Source organism: Notothenia rossii (assembly GCF_949606895.1).
Source record: "Notothenia rossii genome assembly, chromosome: 1".
Lineage (NCBI taxonomy): Eukaryota > Metazoa > Chordata > Actinopteri > Perciformes > Nototheniidae > Notothenia > Notothenia rossii.
Window position 1 is genome coordinate 94905351 of NC_136912.1, and position 22577 is coordinate 94927927.

The 22577-nt window shown below is 41.0% G+C and overlaps 1 protein-coding gene across 1 annotated transcript in view; it reads left to right on the forward strand.

The window, feature by feature from the left end:
- Positions 1-482: 482 nt before the first annotated feature.
- LOC307019972 (uncharacterized protein) overlaps positions 483-22577 on the forward strand; it is a 58293-nt gene continuing 36198 nt past the window's right edge. The window contains exons 1-18 of the mRNA XM_079651068.1: positions 483-596; positions 2405-2506; positions 3815-4942; positions 8952-9005; positions 11818-11937; positions 12642-12680; positions 12794-12847; positions 12961-13014; positions 14146-14253; positions 14769-14822; positions 15104-15157; positions 16124-16168; positions 16658-16711; positions 18278-18322; positions 18426-18479; positions 18558-18602; positions 20444-20497; positions 22358-22402. Coding sequence (XP_079507194.1) covers positions 555-596; positions 2405-2506; positions 3815-4942; positions 8952-9005; positions 11818-11937; positions 12642-12680; positions 12794-12847; positions 12961-13014; positions 14146-14253; positions 14769-14822; positions 15104-15157; positions 16124-16168; positions 16658-16711; positions 18278-18322; positions 18426-18479; positions 18558-18602; positions 20444-20497; positions 22358-22402 — 2151 coding nt within the window. The 5' untranslated portion in view covers positions 483-554. The remainder of the gene's footprint in view (positions 597-2404; positions 2507-3814; positions 4943-8951; positions 9006-11817; positions 11938-12641; positions 12681-12793; positions 12848-12960; positions 13015-14145; positions 14254-14768; positions 14823-15103; positions 15158-16123; positions 16169-16657; positions 16712-18277; positions 18323-18425; positions 18480-18557; positions 18603-20443; positions 20498-22357; positions 22403-22577) is intronic.

Here is a 22577-nt window from a genome sequence, read left to right on the forward strand (position 1 = left end):
TGAAGCTGCTTTTAGTTTTATGCAACCACACGTTATTATTTATTATCATTGCGTGCCGTGATTTGAACACGATCCGTGTATCCATCATTTCCTGGTCTTCTCTAAAGAAGAGGGACCAATGAAAACGTTGTCATGTTGCCGTTGTTCAGCATGAAAACATTCATTAGCTAACAATGACATTATTGTTCTATTAATATAAAGGGAGGTCAGGTACTCTTTAAAACAGCTGCTAGTTGTTTGAGTAAAGAACTTTAGTCAGTACTTTCACCAGAGTATTTTAAAACACGAGTATCTGTACTTCTACTTCAGTAAAGGATGTGTTTTTGACATCTCTGTTTTTTATGAATCTGTTATTCCATTGTGTTTATTTATTGTGTTTCTTTCTATTGTCTTCCTATTAAGTGTTAATGTTCTGAAAATGTCTGTGTCTGAAAATGTGCTGTATAAATACCTTACCTCTAGGTGGTGTGTGGGGGGGGGTTCTGAAGTCCAGCCCCTGAACCTGAACCTTCTCACATTCAGTCGGAGTTCAGACGTGTTTTTTATCAGAAGCCATGCCGGACGCTGTGCTGTTTGTCGTGCTGCTGCTGAGCTGCGTAAGTCTCATCGTCTGTATGGATTTACTCTTCCTACTATTTCAACTATTAGACAGTTTATACATCAGAAAAACAAACAACATGAGTAGAAGCAGGAGGGCAGAAAGCAGAGTTCGTACTGAGGTAGCCCTCCCGTTAGTCATAGCTGCAGGATAAAGAAAAAAAAAAAATGTCCGTAGTGAAATACTCAGTTTACATTTCTCAGATTTAGCGTCAAATGTAAAAGCCGAAATAGTCTTTTTTACATCTGTGTGTCTTTCCTGCTTTTTTAAGAATGGCGTTCATGTGATTTCATTTATGTTTTATAATAATAATAATACATTTAATTGATATAGCACACTTTAAAAACGTCATCTCAAGGTGCTTCAACTTATAATGTTTGTATTAGTTCTGTTGGTTTTCCTCTCTGTGGTCTATAGTGGTTTTAGTGGCTGGTTGTTATTTCATTTCATTCTCTGTGTGTTTAAATGTTTTTAAGTGATAGCTTGGAAGGTGCTATATTATTATTTATTATAATGATCTTGTTTAGAGAATTGCTTCATATCTAAAATGATAAATATTCAGAGCATTTAATAACATGATTAATTGGATTCAATGTTTTAATTACAATGACTTGGAATTGTTATCTTTGGAGTTGTATTTTAGTACAATTAGAAACATCTCATAATCTTCAAAATCTTAATCTTGAACTCACTTTTCTGTTGCTTTGAATGCGGTTTGAGTGTTTTCTTCAAATGTCTTTTGGCTGAACACCAAGTTGTTATTTTTTGTGAGTTTCACCAGCAGCTGAAATATTCCTGATCAGGTTTAGGAGCTTCTTACATGTGCATGTGAGAGGAAGAGAGGCAGGGGGAAGCTTTCACATCCACGAGTAAATCTCATAAAACGCTGTGTGGAAAGAAATCGCACCGCCTCCGTCACCGGGGGAAATTCTAGAAAGAAATATTTCACATATTTAACCAGAGCATGTATTTAACAAACACTTTTACATGTTGTTTGAATCTAATCGTTAATTTAAAATCTGCTTTTATCCTAATTTTAAACTCAGTCCTGGTAAAAAATGTTTTAATTTCTTAACTCATTTTATAATTATACACAAGTATTCCTCCATTCATCAATAATGGTTCGATAAGAAAAATAGATACTTATGAAATTGAACCAAAATGTTTTTTTAATTCACTTTCTTTCGATGTCTCAGAGAAATAGCAGCAGTGTGTGATTCACAGTCAGACCTTATAGGAGTATAGGAGTCTCAAACCTCCCATAATAATCCTCTAAATGTATGATTATTAAAACTCAATTAGGAAAGAGTCAGCTAATCAAACAACCTGTCAACATTTTTGTTTCTGCTGTACCCACATGGTATATTGGAAAGCTGAACGTTTAAAAGGTAAATGATTTGGACCAGGACTTCCACTCTGTGTATTCAGATTACTGCAAGGTTGCATGATTGTACAAACTTTGCATTTAATGTTTAAAGAATCCTATATCCATCCATCTATCCATTTCCCCCCAGAAAAATATATTTAAAAGCTAAAATGTATTCTGTGGGAGAGAAACTCCCAAACACGGGGATTTTAGCCCCTGCAGACCATTTACATGCACTAAAACCTATAGAACACACTGCAGGAGAGGGAAGACTCCAAAAAGAATAATAGGTATTCTTCAAAAGAAAAGACACTGTAGCAGGAAGCTACATCTTTGACTACTACATTTAAAAAAAAGTGAATATCGCTAAAGTCTGCCAGAATCTAGATCTTTTTTTAAAACCTTAAACTGATCACCTTGTGTCTCCGTGGTGCGTTCAGGGCCCCGTCCAGCAGAGGACTTTTGTATCAGGAGATCCATCAGCAGCAGAGCAGCAGTGTGGAGATCACAGCAGCTCCTGCTCACCTCTGACACACACACAGGTACACACACACACACACACACACACACACACACACACACACACACACACACACACTCACAGGTGTGTTCACTTAAGGTGCCTAATCAAACCTCCTCTAATGACACAGTGGGCGTTTTAATTGCTGCCTCTCTGAGCTGCTTATTAGATTTGTTGCATGACGTTTAGTAAACTCACATAAATCCCAGCAGAGCTTCATTGAACTCCAACCTGTCCACGGGCAGTTTGACAAATATATAGACGTCTAAACTCATCCGGTGCACAAAGCGTTCTGGTCTTAAGAGAGACTAAACATAATATACAGTCTTTATTTTTGTAACACTGTCTCACTCTCACATGGGACAAATTTAAGAGCATAACCAAGACTGGAGGTATATACAATATCATCTGTTTCGGTGTGCAAAGACAGTAGATTCAGTAATGTGTGTGTGTGTGTGTGTGTGTGTGTGTGTGTGTGTGTGTGTGTGTACCTGTGTGTGTACCTGTGTGTGTGTGTGTGTGTGTGTGTGTGTGTGTGTGTGTGTGTGTGTGTGTGTGTGTGTGTGTGTGTGTGTGTGTGTGTGTGTGTGTGTGTGTGTGTGTGTGTGTGTGTGTGTGTGTGTGTGTGTGTGTGATGACATGCTGATGTGAATGTCTCCTCGTATTTCTCCACAGTGCTGCCCCTGTGTGTGTTTGTCTCAATAATACGAGTTGTTTTACAAACTAACCTCATGTTCAACTGGTGTGTGGTTTAACCAGGTGCATTTGTGAGTTTTTACTTTAATGAACTGACTCTTTTAATCCCACCAAAGAGACAAATTACCAAACTCTCCTGCTTTAGAGGAATTCTAAGGTCTAATTTGCTTTAGAACTATTTATCGATGGAACTGAGGATGATAGTAATTATAAAATGTACTTCTTCATCTTGAATCAATAACCAGCTGAGTTGTTTGTGATACAGAATCTCTGTGAAGACAAAAAGATATTCAATAAGTCAGTTAAAAAGTGTTTACCTCCTGTGTTCATGACTTTAAAGAAGGTGAAAAATACAGTTTTACCAGAATAGTCTTTTTAACATGCACTAAAAACAAAAAAAATACAAAATCTAAATTCACCTGAAAAAACGTTCACTATCAAAACTGAAAAAAAAAATCTTTACAGATAGTGAGAAATAACAGAGAAATTGATTTAGATCAGATTTTGAAAGTTGATCACCAGAATTATTTTTGTCCCTTCTTCTGTGGTGTAAATCTCAATAAAATAAATAAAAATTAAAAGGAGCTCAGAACACACAGTGCATGTTGGGTAATATATTCCCTTGTTTTTTCAGGAGGTCGCAGCCTCAGATGATTTCTCCATTCAGCCCGGGATTGGAGAATTACCCAGACCGGAAAACTCTCTCCAGGCCAATCCCTCTGAGGAGACGCCCAGACTGGATCCACTTCCTGATCCAGAGGGTGTAGACGCCACACCTGGAGTAAAAAACATCACTGAGACTTCAGGCTCAACAGACAGAGACAAGGACGGACAAACAGCTGTGAGTACAGATGTGAATCAAGCTGGAGACCCTACCTCTCTGACTGGAAATGAGCAGCTTTCTAAAGTGGACCCTGAGACGATGAAGCCACCACAGAGCACAGAGGGAAGCATCATAACCACGACCTTCTCTAACCAAACACAACACACTGAGGAAGAGCAGAATGAAAACCCCAGAACAAGTGATTTAGAAAGTGTTGAGACGAGCCTTGACCTTCACCCGGAGACCCCCACAGCTTCAGGGGACACAGAGTCAGAGATATCTTCCTATAAAGAACCACAATTTGCCACCACATCTACTCTCATCTCAAGCCCCATCACAGATTCAGAGTTTGCTACCTCCACTGTGTACCCTACATCTGAAGGAGGTGTGAAGGAGGCGAGACAGGAGGCGAGACAGGAGACGAGACAGGAGGCGAGACAGGAGACGAGACAGGAGGCGAGACAGGAGGCGTCGCCACTTGTTTTTATCCCTACAATTTCAGTAGAAGAAAATACAGAAAAGGACTTTCCTGCGAATCAGAAAGATCCAGCTCCAAACCGTGCTGTTTTATCAAAGGCACTAAATGCCAGTAACATGGAGGAGGAGAGGGGTAATGTTTCACACGGTGAGATTAAGGAGGAAATAAGGAACAGGTTGCTAAGTGTTTCACCCAACACAGAAACACATCTTCCAGGTGGGGATCAGGGGAGTGGGCTGGAGACAGATGTGATCCATGTAAAGCAGGAAGAGGAAGTGCAAGAGATGGAAAAAGGAAGTTCTGATAATGACGCTGACATTTCAGAGGATTATAATCAATCCTCACCTGATCAGATCTCCCAAGACTCCTTCGTCCAATCACAGACTGAATCTCCACTGCAGAGTTATAAATCAGCCAATCAGCCGGCTGCAGACACAGCCAGACGTCACAGACTTCAGATGGTAAGACATTGTTTACATTTAGCAACACTTGTGTACATGCTCAAGTACTTAGGATTTTTTATTTTTAAGGACTGAGTGATGATGTTATAAATGCATAAGAACAAGTGTTTGATATCCCTCTCTAGTATCTGATTAAGGATTGCAACATATATCAGTTGTCAAATCTAAAATATCTTGCAGAGGTATACATATCATCTGTTCCGGTGTGCAAAGACAGTAGATTCAGTAATGTGTGTGTGTGTGTGTGTGTGTGTGTGTGTGTGTGTGTGTGTGTGTGTGTGTGTGTGTGTGTGTGTGTGTGTGTGTGTGTGTGTGTGTGTGTGTGTGTGTGTGTGTGTGTGTGTGTGTGTGTGTGTGTGTGTGTGTGTGTGTGTGTGTGTGTGTGGCCTAGCATTACTATACTTGTGGGGACCTAAATCTGTTTACACAGTCACGTGTGGGGACTCGCCTCCCTTATGGGGACAAAATGGAGGTCCCCATGAGGGGAATCATTAATTTTAGGGTGAAGACTTGGTTAGGGTTAGGGTTAGGGTAAGAGTGAGGGATCACTCCGGTCATTGTACGTACTTCGTCTCACTGGAATATTAACATCAGATTGAATACAACATTGACCCAATTTCTCCGGTCAATGATGGGAGAGTTTTGAAAGTGACAAAACATTGTTCCACACATTTAAAAACACTTAAACAATTAAACAATGTTTACCCAGGATTCAAGCACCTTCCCTGGCTTGTAAAATGCGTTGATGCGCCCTGGAGGTATCAGACTATTTAAAACATGTATACCCAGGATTCAATCCCTTTTCCTGGCTTTTAAAGTGCTGTGGAGCAGCCTGTCCTCTGGGTGAACTCTCTTTGCATTGTATTCACTATCTCTGCTATCACTATCACCACTTTTCCCCACGTTTCAAACACTTATTCCTGGGTAGAAAAGTCATGTGCATCACCCTGGATCTCTGCATATGTGCCTCTGAGTCTGAGACCCTGCTAACAGCAGTGACTCTGCTGTTTTTCTCTTCTTGTACATTTGACTGTCAGTTTATGCAGTCAAATGGACGTTCGAATTAAAACACTTTAACGCACTTTTAAGACTCCCATGATTCAAGCTGCTTTCCTGGGTTCTAAAGTGCTGTGGAGCAGCCTCTTCTCTGGCTACAGTCTGGGTGGAAGAGCCATCTGCCGCGTGGAGCTCCCTGGCTCCACTCTCCCTCTATTCACACCACTTTTCACAGCATATGAGTCCCTGGGTCTCTGTGGGTCTCTGTGGGTCTCTGTGGGTCTCTGTGGGTCTCTGTGTGTCTCTGTGGGTCTCTTTGGGTCTCTTTGGGTCTCTGTGGGTCTCTGTGAGTCCCTGGGTCTCTGTGGGTCTCTGTGGGTCTCTTTGGGTCTCTGTGGGTCTCTTTGGGTCTCTTTGGGTCTCTTTGGGTCTCTGTGGGTCTCTGTGGGTCTCTGTGGGTCTCTTTGGGTCTCTGTGGGTCTCTTTGGGTCTCTTTGGGTCTCTTTGGGTCTCTGTGGGTCTCTGTGGGTCTCTGTGGGTCTCTGTGAGTCCCTGGGTCTCTGTGGGTCTCTTTGGGTCTCTGTGGGTCTCTTTGGGTCTCTGTGGGTCTCTTTGGGTCTCTGTGGGTCTCTGTGAGTCCCTGGGTCTCTGTGGGTCTCTGTGGGTCTCTGTGTGTCTCTGTGGGTCTCTGTGGGTCTCTGTGAGTCTCTGTGGGTCTCTGTGGGTCTCTGTGGGTCTCTGTGTGTCTCTGTGGGTCTCTGTGTGTCTCTGTGAGTCTCTGTGGGTCTCTGTGGGTCTCTATGTGTCTCTGTGGGTCTCTGTGGGTCTCTGTGTGTCTCTGTGGGTCTCTGTGGGTCTCTGTGAGTCTCTGTGGGTCTCTGTGGGTCTCTGTGGGTCTCTGTGGGTCTCTGTGTGTCTCTGTGGGTCTCTGTGTGTCTCTGTGAGTCTCTGTGGGTCTCTGTGGGTCTCTATGTGTCTCTGTGGGTCTCTGTGGGTCTCTGTGTGTCTCTGTGGGTCTCTGTGGGTCTCTGTGAGTCTCTGTGGGTCTCTGTGGGTCTCTGTGGGTCTCTGTGGGTCTCTGTGTGTCTCTGTGAGTCTCTGTGGGTCTCTGTGGGTCTCTATGTGTCTCTGTGGGTCTCTGTGGGTCTCTGTGGGTCTCTGTGGGTCTCTGTGTGTCTCTGTGGGTCTCTGTGGGTCTCTGTGTGTCTCTGTGAGTGTCAGACCCTGCTAACAGCAGTGACCCTGCTGCCAGCATTATGAACAGATTGAGCAGTTTCTAACAATACTTTAGCCCACATCAGAGCCCTGTTCCCTGGGTAATAGAGGGGGGGTGGCGTGCCCTGGGTGTTTGGGTCCCTGGGTCTCTGTGGGTGTCTGTGAGTCTCACACCCTGCTTCTCCGGGGTGCTGGAGAGTCATTTTCAGGCTCCTCTCCACAATTGTCCCCCTAAAAATGATTTATAATCATTATCTTTAAATTTAAATGATTTATTTTATCAGTAATATGTTTCCCTAACACAATGCACATAGTCTCACTGGGGTCCTGCATATGCTTTAATCAGGCGGTTTAACACTTTTTTCCACGAAAATGATTTGTAATCACTATCATGGGGCTATATAAATCAAATTCCGGGTAATTCGGAGCACAATTGTACCTTTTAGTATTTAAATGTATTTGTATTATATATTTTTGGGCTAGAAAAGTGACATTTCTGGGTGATTTTGTCAGTTTATGGAGCTTAGCCCACAAATATTGGAGGCTCCAGGCCGAATTTGGGAGCTCATAGGCGGCCTGCCATGCGCCCCCACCCGTGGAAAGAAGAAAAAAGTGAAAAAAACGGTTAATTATATCTTAAAATAATAAAAAATTAAGTTTTAAAAAATTGCCAACGGAGAAGGGGCTCGAAAAAGCTTAACCCTTTGGCGCTTCGGGCCGAAGCCCCGGACCCTTTTCCACTTCTCCGTCAACATTTTCAACGGAGAAGCGTAAAAAGGTTTCCCGTTCTCCGTCGAAAATATCCATCCATTTCAGACTACCGTCCGCACGATTTCGGAAACCCGGTTTTTGAAGGCACTCAGAAACAAAACGGCTGTCTGATATCCTGGATGAATGTATCCGCTCCAAGTGCACTCTGTCTCGGATATATTTGATGCCTGGAGACCCCCCAGCCTTTAAGTTTGCAAACTGGTCTCTGGAGGAATGCAAGGGGAGTTTGAGGGGACTCTACCCGCGTTATGAGGGACTATTTATGGATACTTTTTTACATTTTCTGCACAGCCTGCTCTCTGGGCTCACGGGTTGACTCTGCCTCTATTTACACCCCTTTTCCCAACGTTTCAAACCCGTTTCCTGGGTAGAAAAGCCATGTTCTGCCTCCTGCTGTCTGGGTACACTCTCCCTTTATTCACACCACTTTTCCCAACGTTTCAAACACTCATTCCCGGGTAAAATTAGGTCTGTCACTTTGGGTAACCGCATCACTGTCGGACGTCTCCCGAGAGTGGACGTCCATTGCCTTTAAATAGGGAATGTGTGTGTGTGTGTGTGTGTGTGTGTGTGTGTGTGTGTGTGTGTGTGTGTGTGTGTGTGTGTGTGTGTGTGTGTGTGTGTGTGTGTGTGTGTGTGTGTGTGTGTGTGTGTGTGTGTGTGTGTGTGTGTGTGTGTGTGTGTGTGTGTGTCTGTGTGTCTGTGTGTCTGTCTGTCTGTCTGTCTGTCTAGCCCTTCTGATACCTCAGACTTTTTATTATGTATTTCTACAGTGTATTTATTCTAGAAGCTCACACACTCTTCTAGCTGTATCCCCTTACCCATTGTCATTATTATATCAATCAGAATTAAGACATAATAACATGTGTATTTTGGTTCTAGTCTAATTTTCTCTTTCGCAGTTGAAGTTGAGCTTATTTTATTTATCTCACCTTCCTTTTATCAACACATCCTAATATGTTGCAGATCATTATCTTTTGTATTGATGATTATCCAGATCTAATTGTTCTCTTCAATCTGTCATCAGGGGTTGCAGGGTCCACCTGGGCTAACAGGACCACCCGGGCATAAAGGAGACAAAGTAAGTATTTAAACACAAACAGGAAATCTCTTAGATATCAACTAGTTTCATTTAAAGATATTAGGATTTATTTAGCCCTGAGTGCAAGATAAACTGAAAAGAGTCAATTGAAGCTTATAAAAGTTAACAGCATTTAATTCAACAAATAACACGATGATACAAAATGAAATGTGCGAGTGGAGGCGCTCTCCCCATTCAGCTGTTGCCTGTCGCGTGTGCGTTGGGTCAGCCGAGGTGAAGGAAGAGATCCTTTCTTCCTGTCCATCACGGGTTATCAACTGTAGTCTTCTGCTATTGGCCGGCGTCAAAGGGGGCGTGTCCAATGAAAATCCTGTCGTTTTCTGCTTCGAAATTACATCATCCTAATGTCTGTGGTTATTTAAACATTCCCTAATAACACAATTTCAGTGTCAATAATTCAGTGTTAAACCCAGTGTGTTTAGGGTACAACATCACATGTCATTTCACCTTCAATTCACGGTTTCAAAACAGATAGTTAATCAGATAAATTATTTTTGATTATTTGGCCTCTTTACTTCCCTCCTCTGATTAAACCTCACATACAGAGACTCTTGGTGCCATGTGAAGTGATTTCTGAAAGACAGAGCAAAGTGGTTCAAAATAGTTTAAGCTTCTAAATGACACTTCAATCAGGTACCATTTATTTCCAGATTACACAGGTTTACAATTTCCTTAAGCTATTAAACTCAGGTATAGGCTGCTGAAGCTAAATGACACATTACCAAGAGCTTGATAAACAGTTTCCACCTCAGGATTGTCAGCTTTTTGTGGAGTTCTTCTGCGCCCTAGTGGTCAAACATGGCTCTAAATTGTGTATGAAAAGCCAGATTTGTTGTATCTGTTTACCTTCTGTTTACCAGAGAAGGCAAAAGTAAACACAGAGAGGTACAGATACTCGTGTTTAAAAATACTCTGGTGAAAGTAGAAGTACTGACTAAACTCCTTTACTCAAGTCAAAGTAAAGAGGCTTTGAAATGTACTTCAGTAAAAAGTACCCATAACTAGCAGCTGTTTTAAAGAGTACCTGACCTCACTTTATATTAATAGAACAATAATGTCATTGTTAGCTAATGAATGTTTCCATGGTGACCAACGGCAACATGACAACGTTTCCATTGGTCCCTCTTCTTTAGAGAAGACCAGGAAATGATGGATACACGGATCGTGTTCAAATCAATAGGCACGCAATGACTCTAAATAATAACGATCACGCCACCAAACACACATTCAGACTAAAGGAACCAGCCTGTTTGGAAAATGAGAGAAGTAGAAAGTACAGGTATTTGAGTTCAACATGTAAGAAGTAGAAAGTACAGGTATTTGAGTTCAACATGTAAGAAGTAGAAAGTACAGGTATTTGAGTTCAACATGTAAGAAGTAGAAAGTACAGGTATTTGAGTTCAACATGTGAGAAGTAGAAAGTACAGGTATTTGAGTTCAACATGTAAGAAGTAGAAAGTACAGGTATTTGTGTTCAACATGTGAGAAGTAGAAAGTACAGGTATTTGAGTTCAACATGTGAGAAGTAGAAAGTACAGGTATTTGTGTTCAACATGTGAGAAGTAGAAAGTACAGGTATTTGAGTTCAACATGTGAGAAGTAGAAAGTACAGGTATTTGAGTTCAACATGTGAGAAGTAGAAAGTACAGGTATTTGTGTTCAACATGTGAGAAGTAGAAAGTACAGGTATTTGAGTTCAACATGTGAGAAGTAGAAAGTACAGGTATTTGGGTTCAACATGTAAGAAGTAGAAAGTACAGGTATTTGAGTTCAACATGTGAGAAGTAGAAAGTACAGGTATTTGAGTTCAACATGTGAGAAGTAGAAAGTACAGGTATTTGTGTTCAACATGTGAGAAGTAGAAAGTACAGGTATTTGAGTTCAACATGTGAGAAGTAGAAAGTACAGGTATTTGAGTTCAACATGTGAGAAGTAGAAAGTACAGGTATTTGTGTTCAACATGTAAGAAGTAGAAAGTACAGGTATTTGAGTTCAACATGTAAGAAGTAGAAAGTACAGGTATTTGTGTTCAACATGTAAGAAGTAGAAAGTACAGGTATTTGAGTTCAACATGTAAGAAGTAGAAAGTACAGGTATTTGAGTTCAACATGTAAGAAGTAGAAAGTACAGGTATTTGAGTTCAACATGTAAGAAGTAGAAAGTACAGGTATTTGTGTTCAACATGTAAGAAGTAGAAAGTACAGGTATTTGAGTTCAACATGTAAGAAGTAGAAAGTACAGGTATTTGAGTTCAACATGTAAGAAGTAGAAAGTACAGGTATTTGTGTTCAACATGTAAGAAGTAGAAAGTACAGGTATTTGTGTTCAACATGTAAGAAGTAGAAAGTACAGGTATTTGTGTTCAACATGTAAGAAGTAGAAAGTACAGGTATTTGAGTTCAACATGTAAGAAGTAGAAAGTACAGGTATTTGTGTTCAACATGTAAGAAGTAGAAAGTACAGGTATTTGAGTTCAACATGTAAGAAGTAGAAAGTACAGGTATTTGAGTTCAACATGTAAGAAGTAGAAAGTACAGGTATTTGTGTTCAACATGTAAGAAGTAGAAAGTACAGGTATTTGTGTTCAACATGTAAGAAGTAGAAAGTACAGGTATTTGTATTCAAAATGTAAGAAGTCAAAGTAAAAAGTCATCAGAAAAATAAGTAGTGGAGTAAAGTACTGATACCAGAGACATGTACTTAAGTATAGTAACAAAGTAATTGTACTCCACTATTTCCCACCTCTGCTGTTTACATATTAAAATAATCTTTGTGTTTTCTGTCCTCTCAGGGTTATTCAGGCGTTATGGGCAGGACCGGGCGGACAGGAAATCAGGGTCCCATTGGTCCTCCTGGGATGCCGGCCATTGCTGTTTTTAAAAACTCTGAAGAAGAGTGGGAGGATTTTAAGGTAAACAGATGATATATCTCTGATCCAGTAACCCATCAATCTTTGCTGATTGAACTGGGATCTGGTAAATGAAGTAGTATTATGCAAATATACTGTATTCCAAATAACTTAAACATACACAGTGCTTTGCCTGTTTCGCTGGTTTTCAAATTATTATTGACGGTGTTTGTGTTGAGCCTTCACAAAATATTGGTTTCATAGTAGGCCTACTATTATAGTAGTAGTTGTAGTATTATACTAGCATGTACACAGGGCCGTCCCTCCCTACAGGCCGATCATGGGGTCCTCGGCTTATGAGCTTGGCTTGTGCGCAGTTCTCAGCGCAGTTCTCTGATTTATTTACCATTTACCGCACTGTATAAAAAAGTAACTGTGTTGATAATAATAATAATAGAAAGGAATTATATTTGCAAAGTACTTTGTTTCCAAACATTTTTGTTTCACTCCTGTCGGTTGGGGGGGGGGCCTCATCTCACAATGTCGCTTGGGGCCCCAAGTTGGCCAGGGACTGCCCTGCATATACATCAGTAATATTGTAGCACATATACTTGTATATTTCACATGTGAAGAATTCAATATACCACAAATTAATCAAATCACAAACAGATAAAGGTTCTACGACATTAATCAAGTATTATATTATACATCCAATTTTAGTGATTTCTTCCCCTGATAATCACAAAATGCTTTTCATGTCCTTACAGAAAGAGAAGATCTACAAAAAGCTGGTCTCCTCCTGGCCGGTAAGTGTTTGTTTAAAAAACATGATGCACTTCCTTTTTCCCCACAGAAAATAATATAACCTTATTTACAGAGTTGATACATCCTAATCCAATAATAAAATATGCATTTGCAGAAACGCAAGGGGCCTCCGGGGCCTCCTGGACCTCATGGAGATGAAGGACCAATTGTAAGTATAAGTGTTATTGATTTCCTGAAAGGGAAAAGGCTATCATGATAATACTAAGCAACAAACCAAACAGGATATTGTAAAAGCACTCCGGTTGCTCGTGTTGTTTGCAGGGGCGGCCTGGAAGTGACGGGAAGCAAGGACGAAAAGGAGTTGAAGGGAAAATCGTAGGTATCTCTACTTTATTCTTATCTACAGCGAGGCCTTGTGAGATTAGACCATTTCCTTGACTATCTCCTCTTACATTTTCCAGTTGTATTGCTGGCTCCTCTGAAGCAGCGGGATTGCTTTCCTTTTCCCTCAGAATGTATTTCGCGCCTATGAGTGGAAAAAGCAAGAAATATCTGCAAATATATATTAATTACATTGTGACTTATTTCCTGATGTCGGACGTGACCATTACATGAGTATAGGTCTGGGCAGATTCTACAAAGAGTACATGTGTCAAAATAAGCGTATATCACATGAACCCTTTCTATCAAAGCAATATATCTCATGTAAACCTGGTTAAACCCACACTCTTCCACAAAGCCAGTAAATCCATCGTGTGTGAATAGGTGTATGAATTAAACAGCTCCAGTAAGAGAGATAGTCCAACCAATATACAGCATGCAGTATCTCTCCTTGTACCCAATCATCTGTCGACTTCTAGCAACTCCATTGAAGGAAGATCAGTTTTGAAATGTAATGGTTTCTCCCTCAGCTCATGCTACACGGTTTATCAAGTTAGATGAAAATCAGGCAAGCGAATCTTCCTTTATTCATTCTGACATAAAACCAATTCAACCAAACAAAAACCTCCTTGACACAGGTATCAACAACAGCTCCATGGATCAGATCATGAAATCATTTAAATTCGATGGACTGCGTTATTAATAATGTGTGATATAAACAAGAACATATATCATCAAATATCTGGGGGTCACGATACAGTACAATAATACTTTAATGGTCAGATCAAGTCTGAAATTGGACTTGCATGCATCACAGCAGCTCCATGTGTAACATCAACAGACAAACATAACAGCAGGATCAGTGGGAGATGCTCAAAGAGCCTTCAGCGTGCATCTGATCTGGAGTCAGCTCTGTGTTCACTAAGAGGTCTGACTGGAGCACAGAGGATGCTTCAGTCTGACTTTAGTGAATCTCCATTAGATGGTAGCAGTTCAGATTCTCTCTCAGAGCATGCTTTGGGTCCCAGAGGATGCTGTTGGACAGCCTTTCAGGTTATTATGGTCTGCTCAGTCAGAGAGATTGTTGAAACTATAGTCTTGATCACATGTTGAGTTGTTCTTCAGGGCAGTCCTGGACCACGGGGGGTCCCTGGTCCTCAGGGCCAACATGGAAGAGAAGGGACCTCAGGAAACCCTTCTGCCCCGGGACATCCAGGCCTACCTGGAGAACAGGTAAAGACATTGTTGGAAAAATATCACTGGTCTCCGGCTTGAGCTTGAGTCTCAGGATCCATGTATCTGTGATCCTCTCCAGAGTGGAAGGAGTCATCACATACAGAGCATCAACTAGTTCCTGAACAGTGTCCTTCACATGCTGATATCCAAGAGAGGGAGTTCCACAGTCACAAGATGGAGGAATAGAAAGCAGTATTCAATGTTTACTTCAGATTAGCTCCACGTCAGAAATGAGCATGCTTGTCATATGTCTCTCTCCATAGAGGCTGAATCATCATGTTAATCACATAGCTATCATATGCCTCAAACAGTCCTGATGCTCTTCTAGGTAATCACACATCCTGTCATGTTCACAGCTACAGTTGATACCTTTGTTAGCATGTGGAGCTCATGTTGGAAGAGGACATTCAGTATGTTCCCAACAGACATGTAAAATATGTGTTTTTACAATTATCATCTGTACTCATCAGTGCAATCGTGCTATAAATCCACTTTTCTACTCGTCCCTATAGGGTCCCCAGGGCCACAGAGGAGAGAGGGGCAGCAAAGGGGAGCTGGGTGAGTGGGTAAGAGTGGATTTCTAATGCTATGAGGATGGAGATAATTATATAATTATACAAATATATAGTTTATAAATACTGTATGTCTGAGTCTATTAGCTTAGCTAGCCAATTACCTTCTCATTCCTGCCGGTGACCTCCCACTATATCAATATTCACTGGGGGTTACAGAAGTGTTGGCTAGTATACTATTTTGTGAACTACTGAATGTTGTTGAACTGGACCATTATTATTATTATTATTATTATTTGTTGTTGTTAGTTAAGCTTGTGCTTCTCTGTCTGTAGGGTTATCATGGGGAGGCTGGACCACAGGGACACAGAGAACGTAAAGGAGACAAGGTGAAATGCTAACACACACACACACACACACACACACACACACACACACACACACACACACACACACACACACACACACACACACACACACACACACACACACACACACACACACACACACACACACACACCATGTATACATCACTTCAGGGGACATTACATTGACTTACATGCATTTCCTGGAGACTTATCCTAACCTTAACCATAACCAACACATGCCTAACCCTAACCCTAACCCTAATGAAGTCTTCACCCTAAAATTAATGATTCCCCTCATGGGGACCTCCATTATGTCCCCATAAGGGAGGTGAGTCCCCACACGTGACTATGTAAACAGATGTTGGTCCCCAAAAGGATAGTAATGCTAGGCCACACACACACACACACACACACACACACACACACACACACACACACACACACACACACACACACACACACACACACACACACACACACACACACACACACAATAGCAGAGCCATCTACACCACAAATGACACTTAATAAACAAGACAGACTTTAAATCCTATCAGCAAAACAAAACAGGAAAAAGAAAGAAAGAAGAAAAGAAAACAGAAACACAGCCCAAATAATGTCTTCATTCTCCCAATCACGTTGTAGACCATTATGCTCCAGGAAGTCGTAAAAGGTTTCCCATACTTCCCAAAACCTATCCAGTTTCTTTTAAAGGAAAAAACTTGACACTGCAGAGATAGAAAAAATGTCCGCATATGACATTTTTTGCATTTCTCATATGTCACCCCGCAGTCACTCACAGAGGATGGATGCTGTAAACCCATTCGATAAGCAACGTGTAGCTGTGAAGGATCCCAATTCAAATGTATTGTTTACTGCTAGTGCTAAACCAGAGCAGTTTGAATTAAAACCAGGAGTGGTAAAAAAGGGCGAGGCTGCATCAGCTGAATATGTGATTCTGATTTTTCCTCTTTTTGTCGTCATCAGGGAAATAAAGGAGTCAGAGGCATCATCGGTATCCCTGGTTACATCGTAAGTATGGATTAATCTACAATATAATCACAACAACTGTCACACCTCCGTCAATGGAAATAACTATTTTAATATACACGACAAACCCAAATACAGCAGTACTGAAAATCATAACCTTTCTGTGCATGTGAGCACATTTTCATCATCGTGTTGTATCGTTTCCCCAATCCCCAATACAAAACTACAAATATGTATATCCTATATATACACAATCAGACACATTTATACACATGCACACATTAAGATAAAAGCACAACAATCAATATATACAAAATAACAGTCACTTCACTAATGTACATTTCCCAAAGATATTGAAGTGACTGTTATTTTGTATATATTGATTGTGTATATATATATAGGATGTACATATTTGTATTTTTGTTGGAAACGGTTTTTGGATCTCTCTGTCTGTACACTCAAACTGAAAGATTGACAATAAAGTTGACTTTGATTGTTTACCTTCAATATCTATATATGTCTTGTGTTCAGGGTATTCCTGGAGCCAGGGGTCCTGCTGGATTTCTGGGACCATCGGGGGTTACGGTCAGTGTCAGACAGACATATCTGTATAAAAACCAGTCATTATATATATCCTTTGTTTAACCAGGTAAAAGACTCATTGAGATTAAAATCTCTTTTCCAAGAGTGACCTGGCCAAGAAGGGCAGCATGTACAAAGTTACAACAGATAAAAAACAGACATGACAGGCAGACAAATACAGCTGAAAAACACAAATAAAATGGCACAATAGCCAGTCAATATGCGAAGTAAAACAAACTATTAAAAATCATTCAAAACTGGCATTTATTTATTTAATTTATTTATTTTATTTATTTTATTTATTTTATTTATTTTATTTTATTTATTCATTTAAAACGATTTTAGGATATACGAGCACTCACATCTACCAATGGTGTCGTGTCCTTTAAGACGGACCTGAATTCCCCCATAGTGATTCCATCTGAGAGTTTCAGCTCCTTCTGTACTTTGTTCCAAGCTGTGGGGGCCGCATATCTAAAAGCTGTTTGACCCAGTTGTGTTCTCACTGTAGGGACCAGCATCTGAATAACATCTTGGGAGCGCAGGCCATATAGACTTTCTCTTTGACACATATGTGCAAATGTAGGAGGGAAGCAACCCGAGCAGAGATTTATAAATAAAACCCAACCAATGGGAAAGTCCGCGAGCAGACAAAGATGGCCAATTAACATCATCCTACGACCTCTGTAATCAGCAGACCTTTGATGCTTTTATGACTATGGGTGCGTCTCACTTCGGTTATTTTTCATTTCCTCGCTCCTCGGGCTCGGTATCATCGGATGTTGATTTGTCTGCGCCATCTTGAGCAGCGTCCCAATGGCCTTTTATTTGCCAGAGGACCGAGGATCGAGGAGCGATAATCGAGGAACCACCAGACCATCCTCCGGTGAAATCCTCAGACACTCGCCCCGCCCCCTTACTGTGTATCGCTCACTGATTGGACGATGCAGCGCATGCACTGATCTGGCTGCTGTCAGACGATCAGCTGTGCAGCGTCAACACAAACGGACATCGCTTCACGTGAGGCTCCGGAGGAAAGGACGTCCCATTGCTCTTAGAACTCATTTCCCTGCTTCTCGTGGTTTCCTTGCGTCTCTCCATGCTTCCCTGGAGGGAGGGACTAGTTGCAGGGAAACGACGCAAGTGAAGGACACAAGGAATCCATTTAACCGAAGTGATATGCAGCTATTGAGTCAAGGCTCTTAACATTTCAAGATTTCATAGAATGACAGACGCCTTTAGTTCTGCATAAAGCAAAACACAGAATACTGCCAGGAAATATACACGTGTTTTAATTTCAGAGGATGAGCATCATGGGAGGAAATTACATTTGAAGCATCAGTGTGCACGTACCACTTTGAAGCAGATGAGTTTCTCTGGGCGTAAAGAAGTGGAATTCTTTGCCGAATTATTTAAAGGGCCGTAAGAACATTTCTATGTTTAAGAACATGTATAAAGAAAGCGTGATTAGAGAGTGTGAAGTTGACTTTGATTGTGTTTTATGTTTCAGTATTTGTGAGCAGCTGTGATTTCTTTTATTTGACTTTTTTATGGTTGTTTCATTTCCAGGGAGGGATCGGAGCTCAAGGCTTTGGGGGACCTCCAGGCCCACCTGTACGTTTGTTATACTTCTACAATATCTGCATTCAAATGAAAGAATAATGAAGGTGGATTTAATATTGACGTGCCATTGAAGTGCATTTATTAATCTGCTCAGGGACAAATGGGTCCCAGAGGAATAAAAGGCATGTTGGGCGTCAGAGGACCTCCGGTGAGTAGCTGATCAATCCAAATCGACTCATAAATAGATATTAAAATAAAACCTGTTTAACTGATAAATGTGTTGTAGGGTCATCAAGGTGATCTGGGTCCCAGAGGAGCAGCTGGACCACAGGTGACAAAACACACCAAGACTCTACAATAGACCAATACACTTCAAAAACAGTAACTTATAGACAGGTTATTTACTTAAAAAGGCTTTAAATGACATTTTAAAACATTTTAAAGAAAAATGCTTCAATCTGGTGCACTTTGAGCACAATTACTAGAGACCTGATCTAGGGGTACAACTCTGAACACCCATATGAAAAAGATCTTTCAATAATCATGGGAAACTTCTGCAGCAATGGAGAGTCAGGACTCAGAGAGACACGAGGAGAGTTGGAGCTTTGACGTCAAACAATGATAGTTTATTACAAGTATAACGGCCGGAGAATTCATATCACAAGTCACAGCAGCCAAAGGTTCTGACTGCACGGGTGGGTTGCCATGTGGATTCTGACCAGCGTATCTCTGGATAGACCTTTTAACTACCGTAATTTCCGGACTCTAAGGCGCACCTGAATATAAGCCGCAGCAGCTAAATTGAATGATGTGTACATATAGAAGCCGCACTGGACTATAAGCCGCAGGTGTTTTAATGTTTCATTACCATATGTAAGGGTTCGTGCACAGAGGGGATTGTGGGGAAAGAGATGGCTGTTTGAGGAAGCTCCCATTTATTAACATTTCAACAAACAAGTTGCATATTTGCATAACGTATTCAAGTGTTAGCATTTAGTGCAATAGTAGCTACAGAACATGTGCTGTGTAAACTGTACTGTATCACATAGCGTTTCAGACACACACACTTTTCAACTTTCAAACTTAAACGGTGCGCTCCCAGCGCACGTACCGGCAGTGATCTACAGCAGTGGTTTCCAACCAGTGGTACGGGGACAAACTGTCTCGCTCTCGTAATGTCTGTCTGTCTTGCTCTCGTTCTGTCTCTCGTACCACTCTCGGTTCCACTTTTACTTTTGCGCGCTACCTGTCTCACTCTTTTCCGGCCTCCAGCTTCAGCTTTTCCTGCTGGAGCCCGCCGCTTAAAGGTGGGGGGCGCGGACCGGCCATAGAGCCCATAGAGTTAAAGGTGGTGGACTGTAACCTGTAAAATCCATAGATTAGCCGCACCGTTATATAAGCCGCAGCGTCGAAAAATGGGAAAAAAGGCGCGGCTTATAGTCCGAAAATGACGGTAGTTCAGCGAGAGTAAACAACATATTTGGGGCGATAGACTAAACAGCTGGGCACCCTGAATCACTTGCGTCTGACCCTTAATGGCCTCGAAGCCAGTGTTCCCACAGCCGTAAACCATTTCGTGACAGAGAGTTGAACTGGTCTATCAAGATAGCTGGAGCCTCCCATTCCTTAAGAGAGATAACAGGCTCCGGGTTGATTGTAAATGTCAACACACAGAAGAGGTTAAATATCTAGAGTAAAGACAGAAATATTCTTTGACACATCCAAACATGTGAACATGACCAATAACCTACCATAGCCAATAACAAATACATTTAACTTATTTTGTTGTTGCTGTTCATTCATATCTTATTTTACCTGGTTAAAATGTATTTATGCATATTTTTCTAATTAATCTCATTTTAAACTATATTTTTGGTTTGCTGTCCTATAAGATAAGACTTTACTTATCCCGAACGAAATTGTTGTTTCAGAGTTACACAAATACAATAAACACAGCAGCACAATAGTAAAACTGTACACTAACAGTAAAAATAGCAATTAAATATCTACAGGAAACAAAGACATCATTAAAGTAAATATGACCAGTATTTAGCGCATGTAAACATTGGAATGATTTCAAACCTGTTTTTATGTATCCACAGAGACTGAATAATGACATTAGCTTACCTTAATAAATGTGTGAGCTGAATGTGTGTTTATGCTGTGTTCCAGGCAGAGTCTGGTCCTGATGGAGCGGTGGGGCCTCCCAGTGTCCGTGGGCCTCAGGTATAAAAAACTGAAGTGTTTTATTCTACATTAAAACCAAAGCATTTCAATCAGGAGAGACTTCATTTCTTTGCTTAAAGAACATTTATCGACACGTGGCCATATGAAAGAAATTTAAATAGTCTTTGGCGATTAGACCCCGATCCTGATATCATATCTTAAAGGTCACCTATCGTGCAAAATCCACTTCTTCACGTCTCTTCTACATCAACATGTGTCCCCTCTTCTCCATGTCTCTTCTACATCAGCATGTGTCCCCTCTTCTTCATGTCTCTTCTACATCAACATGTGTCCCCTCTTCTCCATGTCTCTTCTTCATCAACATGTGTCCCCTCTTCTTCATGTCTCTTCTACATCAACATGTGTCCCCTCTTCTTCATGTCTCTTCTACATCAACATGTGTCCCCTCTTCTTCATGTCTCTTCTACATCAACATGTGTCCCCTCTTCTCCATGTCTCCTCTACATCAACATGTGTCCCCTCTTCTCCATGTCTCTTCTACATCAACATGTGTCCCCTCTTCTTCATGTCTCTTCTACATCAACATGTGTCCCCTCTTCTCCATGTCTCTTCTACATCAACATGTGTCCCCTCTTCTTCATGTCTCTTCTACATCAACATGTGTCCCCTCTTCTCCATGTCTCTTCTACATCAACATGTGTCCCCTCTTCTCCATGTCTCTTCTACATCAACATGTGTTCCCTCTTCTTCATGTCTCTTCTACATCAACATGTGTCCCCTCTTCTCCATGTCTCTTCTACATCAACATGTGTCCCCTCTTCTCCATGTCTCTTCTACATCAACATGTGTCCCCTCTTCTACATGTCTCTTCTACATCAACATGTGTCCCCTCTTCTCCATGTCTCTTCTACATCAACATGTGTCCCCTCCTTATTTTCATCTAAAGTAAAAGACAGAGAATCAGCACTTTGGAAACAGGGCTGAAACAGAGGGGATTATGGGTAATGCTGCAATGATCTGTTTGGTGTTTCAGCCAATCAGAGACAGGTTCTGTATATATCTGAGACCTGAGAGTAGGGGACCTTTAAGATCTTAAACGCCTGAAATCACAGCTGACTGCAGGAGAACCATTTTAAAGTTCAACTGCAGCACGATGATTGGCTGCTGGAGGTTGAGGTGACATGTGATTGGTTAAAAGAGAACGCCCATAATAAGCTGGTTAATGCAGCGTATACCCGGTCTTCCTGTTTGAACTCGCGTTGCTTGCGTTAAGGAAACCAATTTACAATTCAATATATTACTTTGTGTCATGTGGCGGCCATAAACAAGAACCGAAGGAAGACAATTAAAAGTTACTTTCTTTTCTAGGAGAAGAATAGTACTCCTATTTTTTAATAATTGTGACAAAAACTGTGTTTACTTTCATGCAAATTCCTGTTTGATAGGAATATAAGGAGCAGTGTTTTAGCACGATACTCTGGATTACGTCAACTGTTTTTACTGAGTGTAGAAAATCCAATAAGCCTCATCGTACACCTGCAAACTCGAATATAATTAAAAACTAAACATTCCCTTGTTTTTATGTTTTGGGCCTCACACGTTTTAAATATTATCCTATTTCACGTGGTTTTAATTGAGCGGTTTGGTTTATTTATTCTTATTGGTTTAATATTCTACAAATGGTGTTCTGCTTTTACCACCATTTTCATCTAAGTTCTTTTTGTGTGTGTTTTGTTGCCGAGGATTTTCTTTACTTGTCTAAATAGTAAAGGAAATCCCTCTCAATGTATTTCTGAGATCAAATTAATGCTCTTTACATACACACATCATACTTCTTTGTCTTATCATATGAGGCAAAATGTTTTAAAGTGACAATGTGATCTATATGTTTCTCCAAAGGGAAAACCAGGACCAGACGGCCCTCCTGGTCCCAAAGGAGACCCCGTGAGTACTCCTCTTTATTTGAATGATAATGTGCAGGGAGTCAGTGATTCATGAAAATCAACAGGGTGAGCAGGATCCAGACGTTGCATTTAATACATGGTTGAATACTAAATATTCAACCATCTCTTCACATCTGTCTTCCTTGTCAACTCATTTCCATCCCCTAGTTTCCATC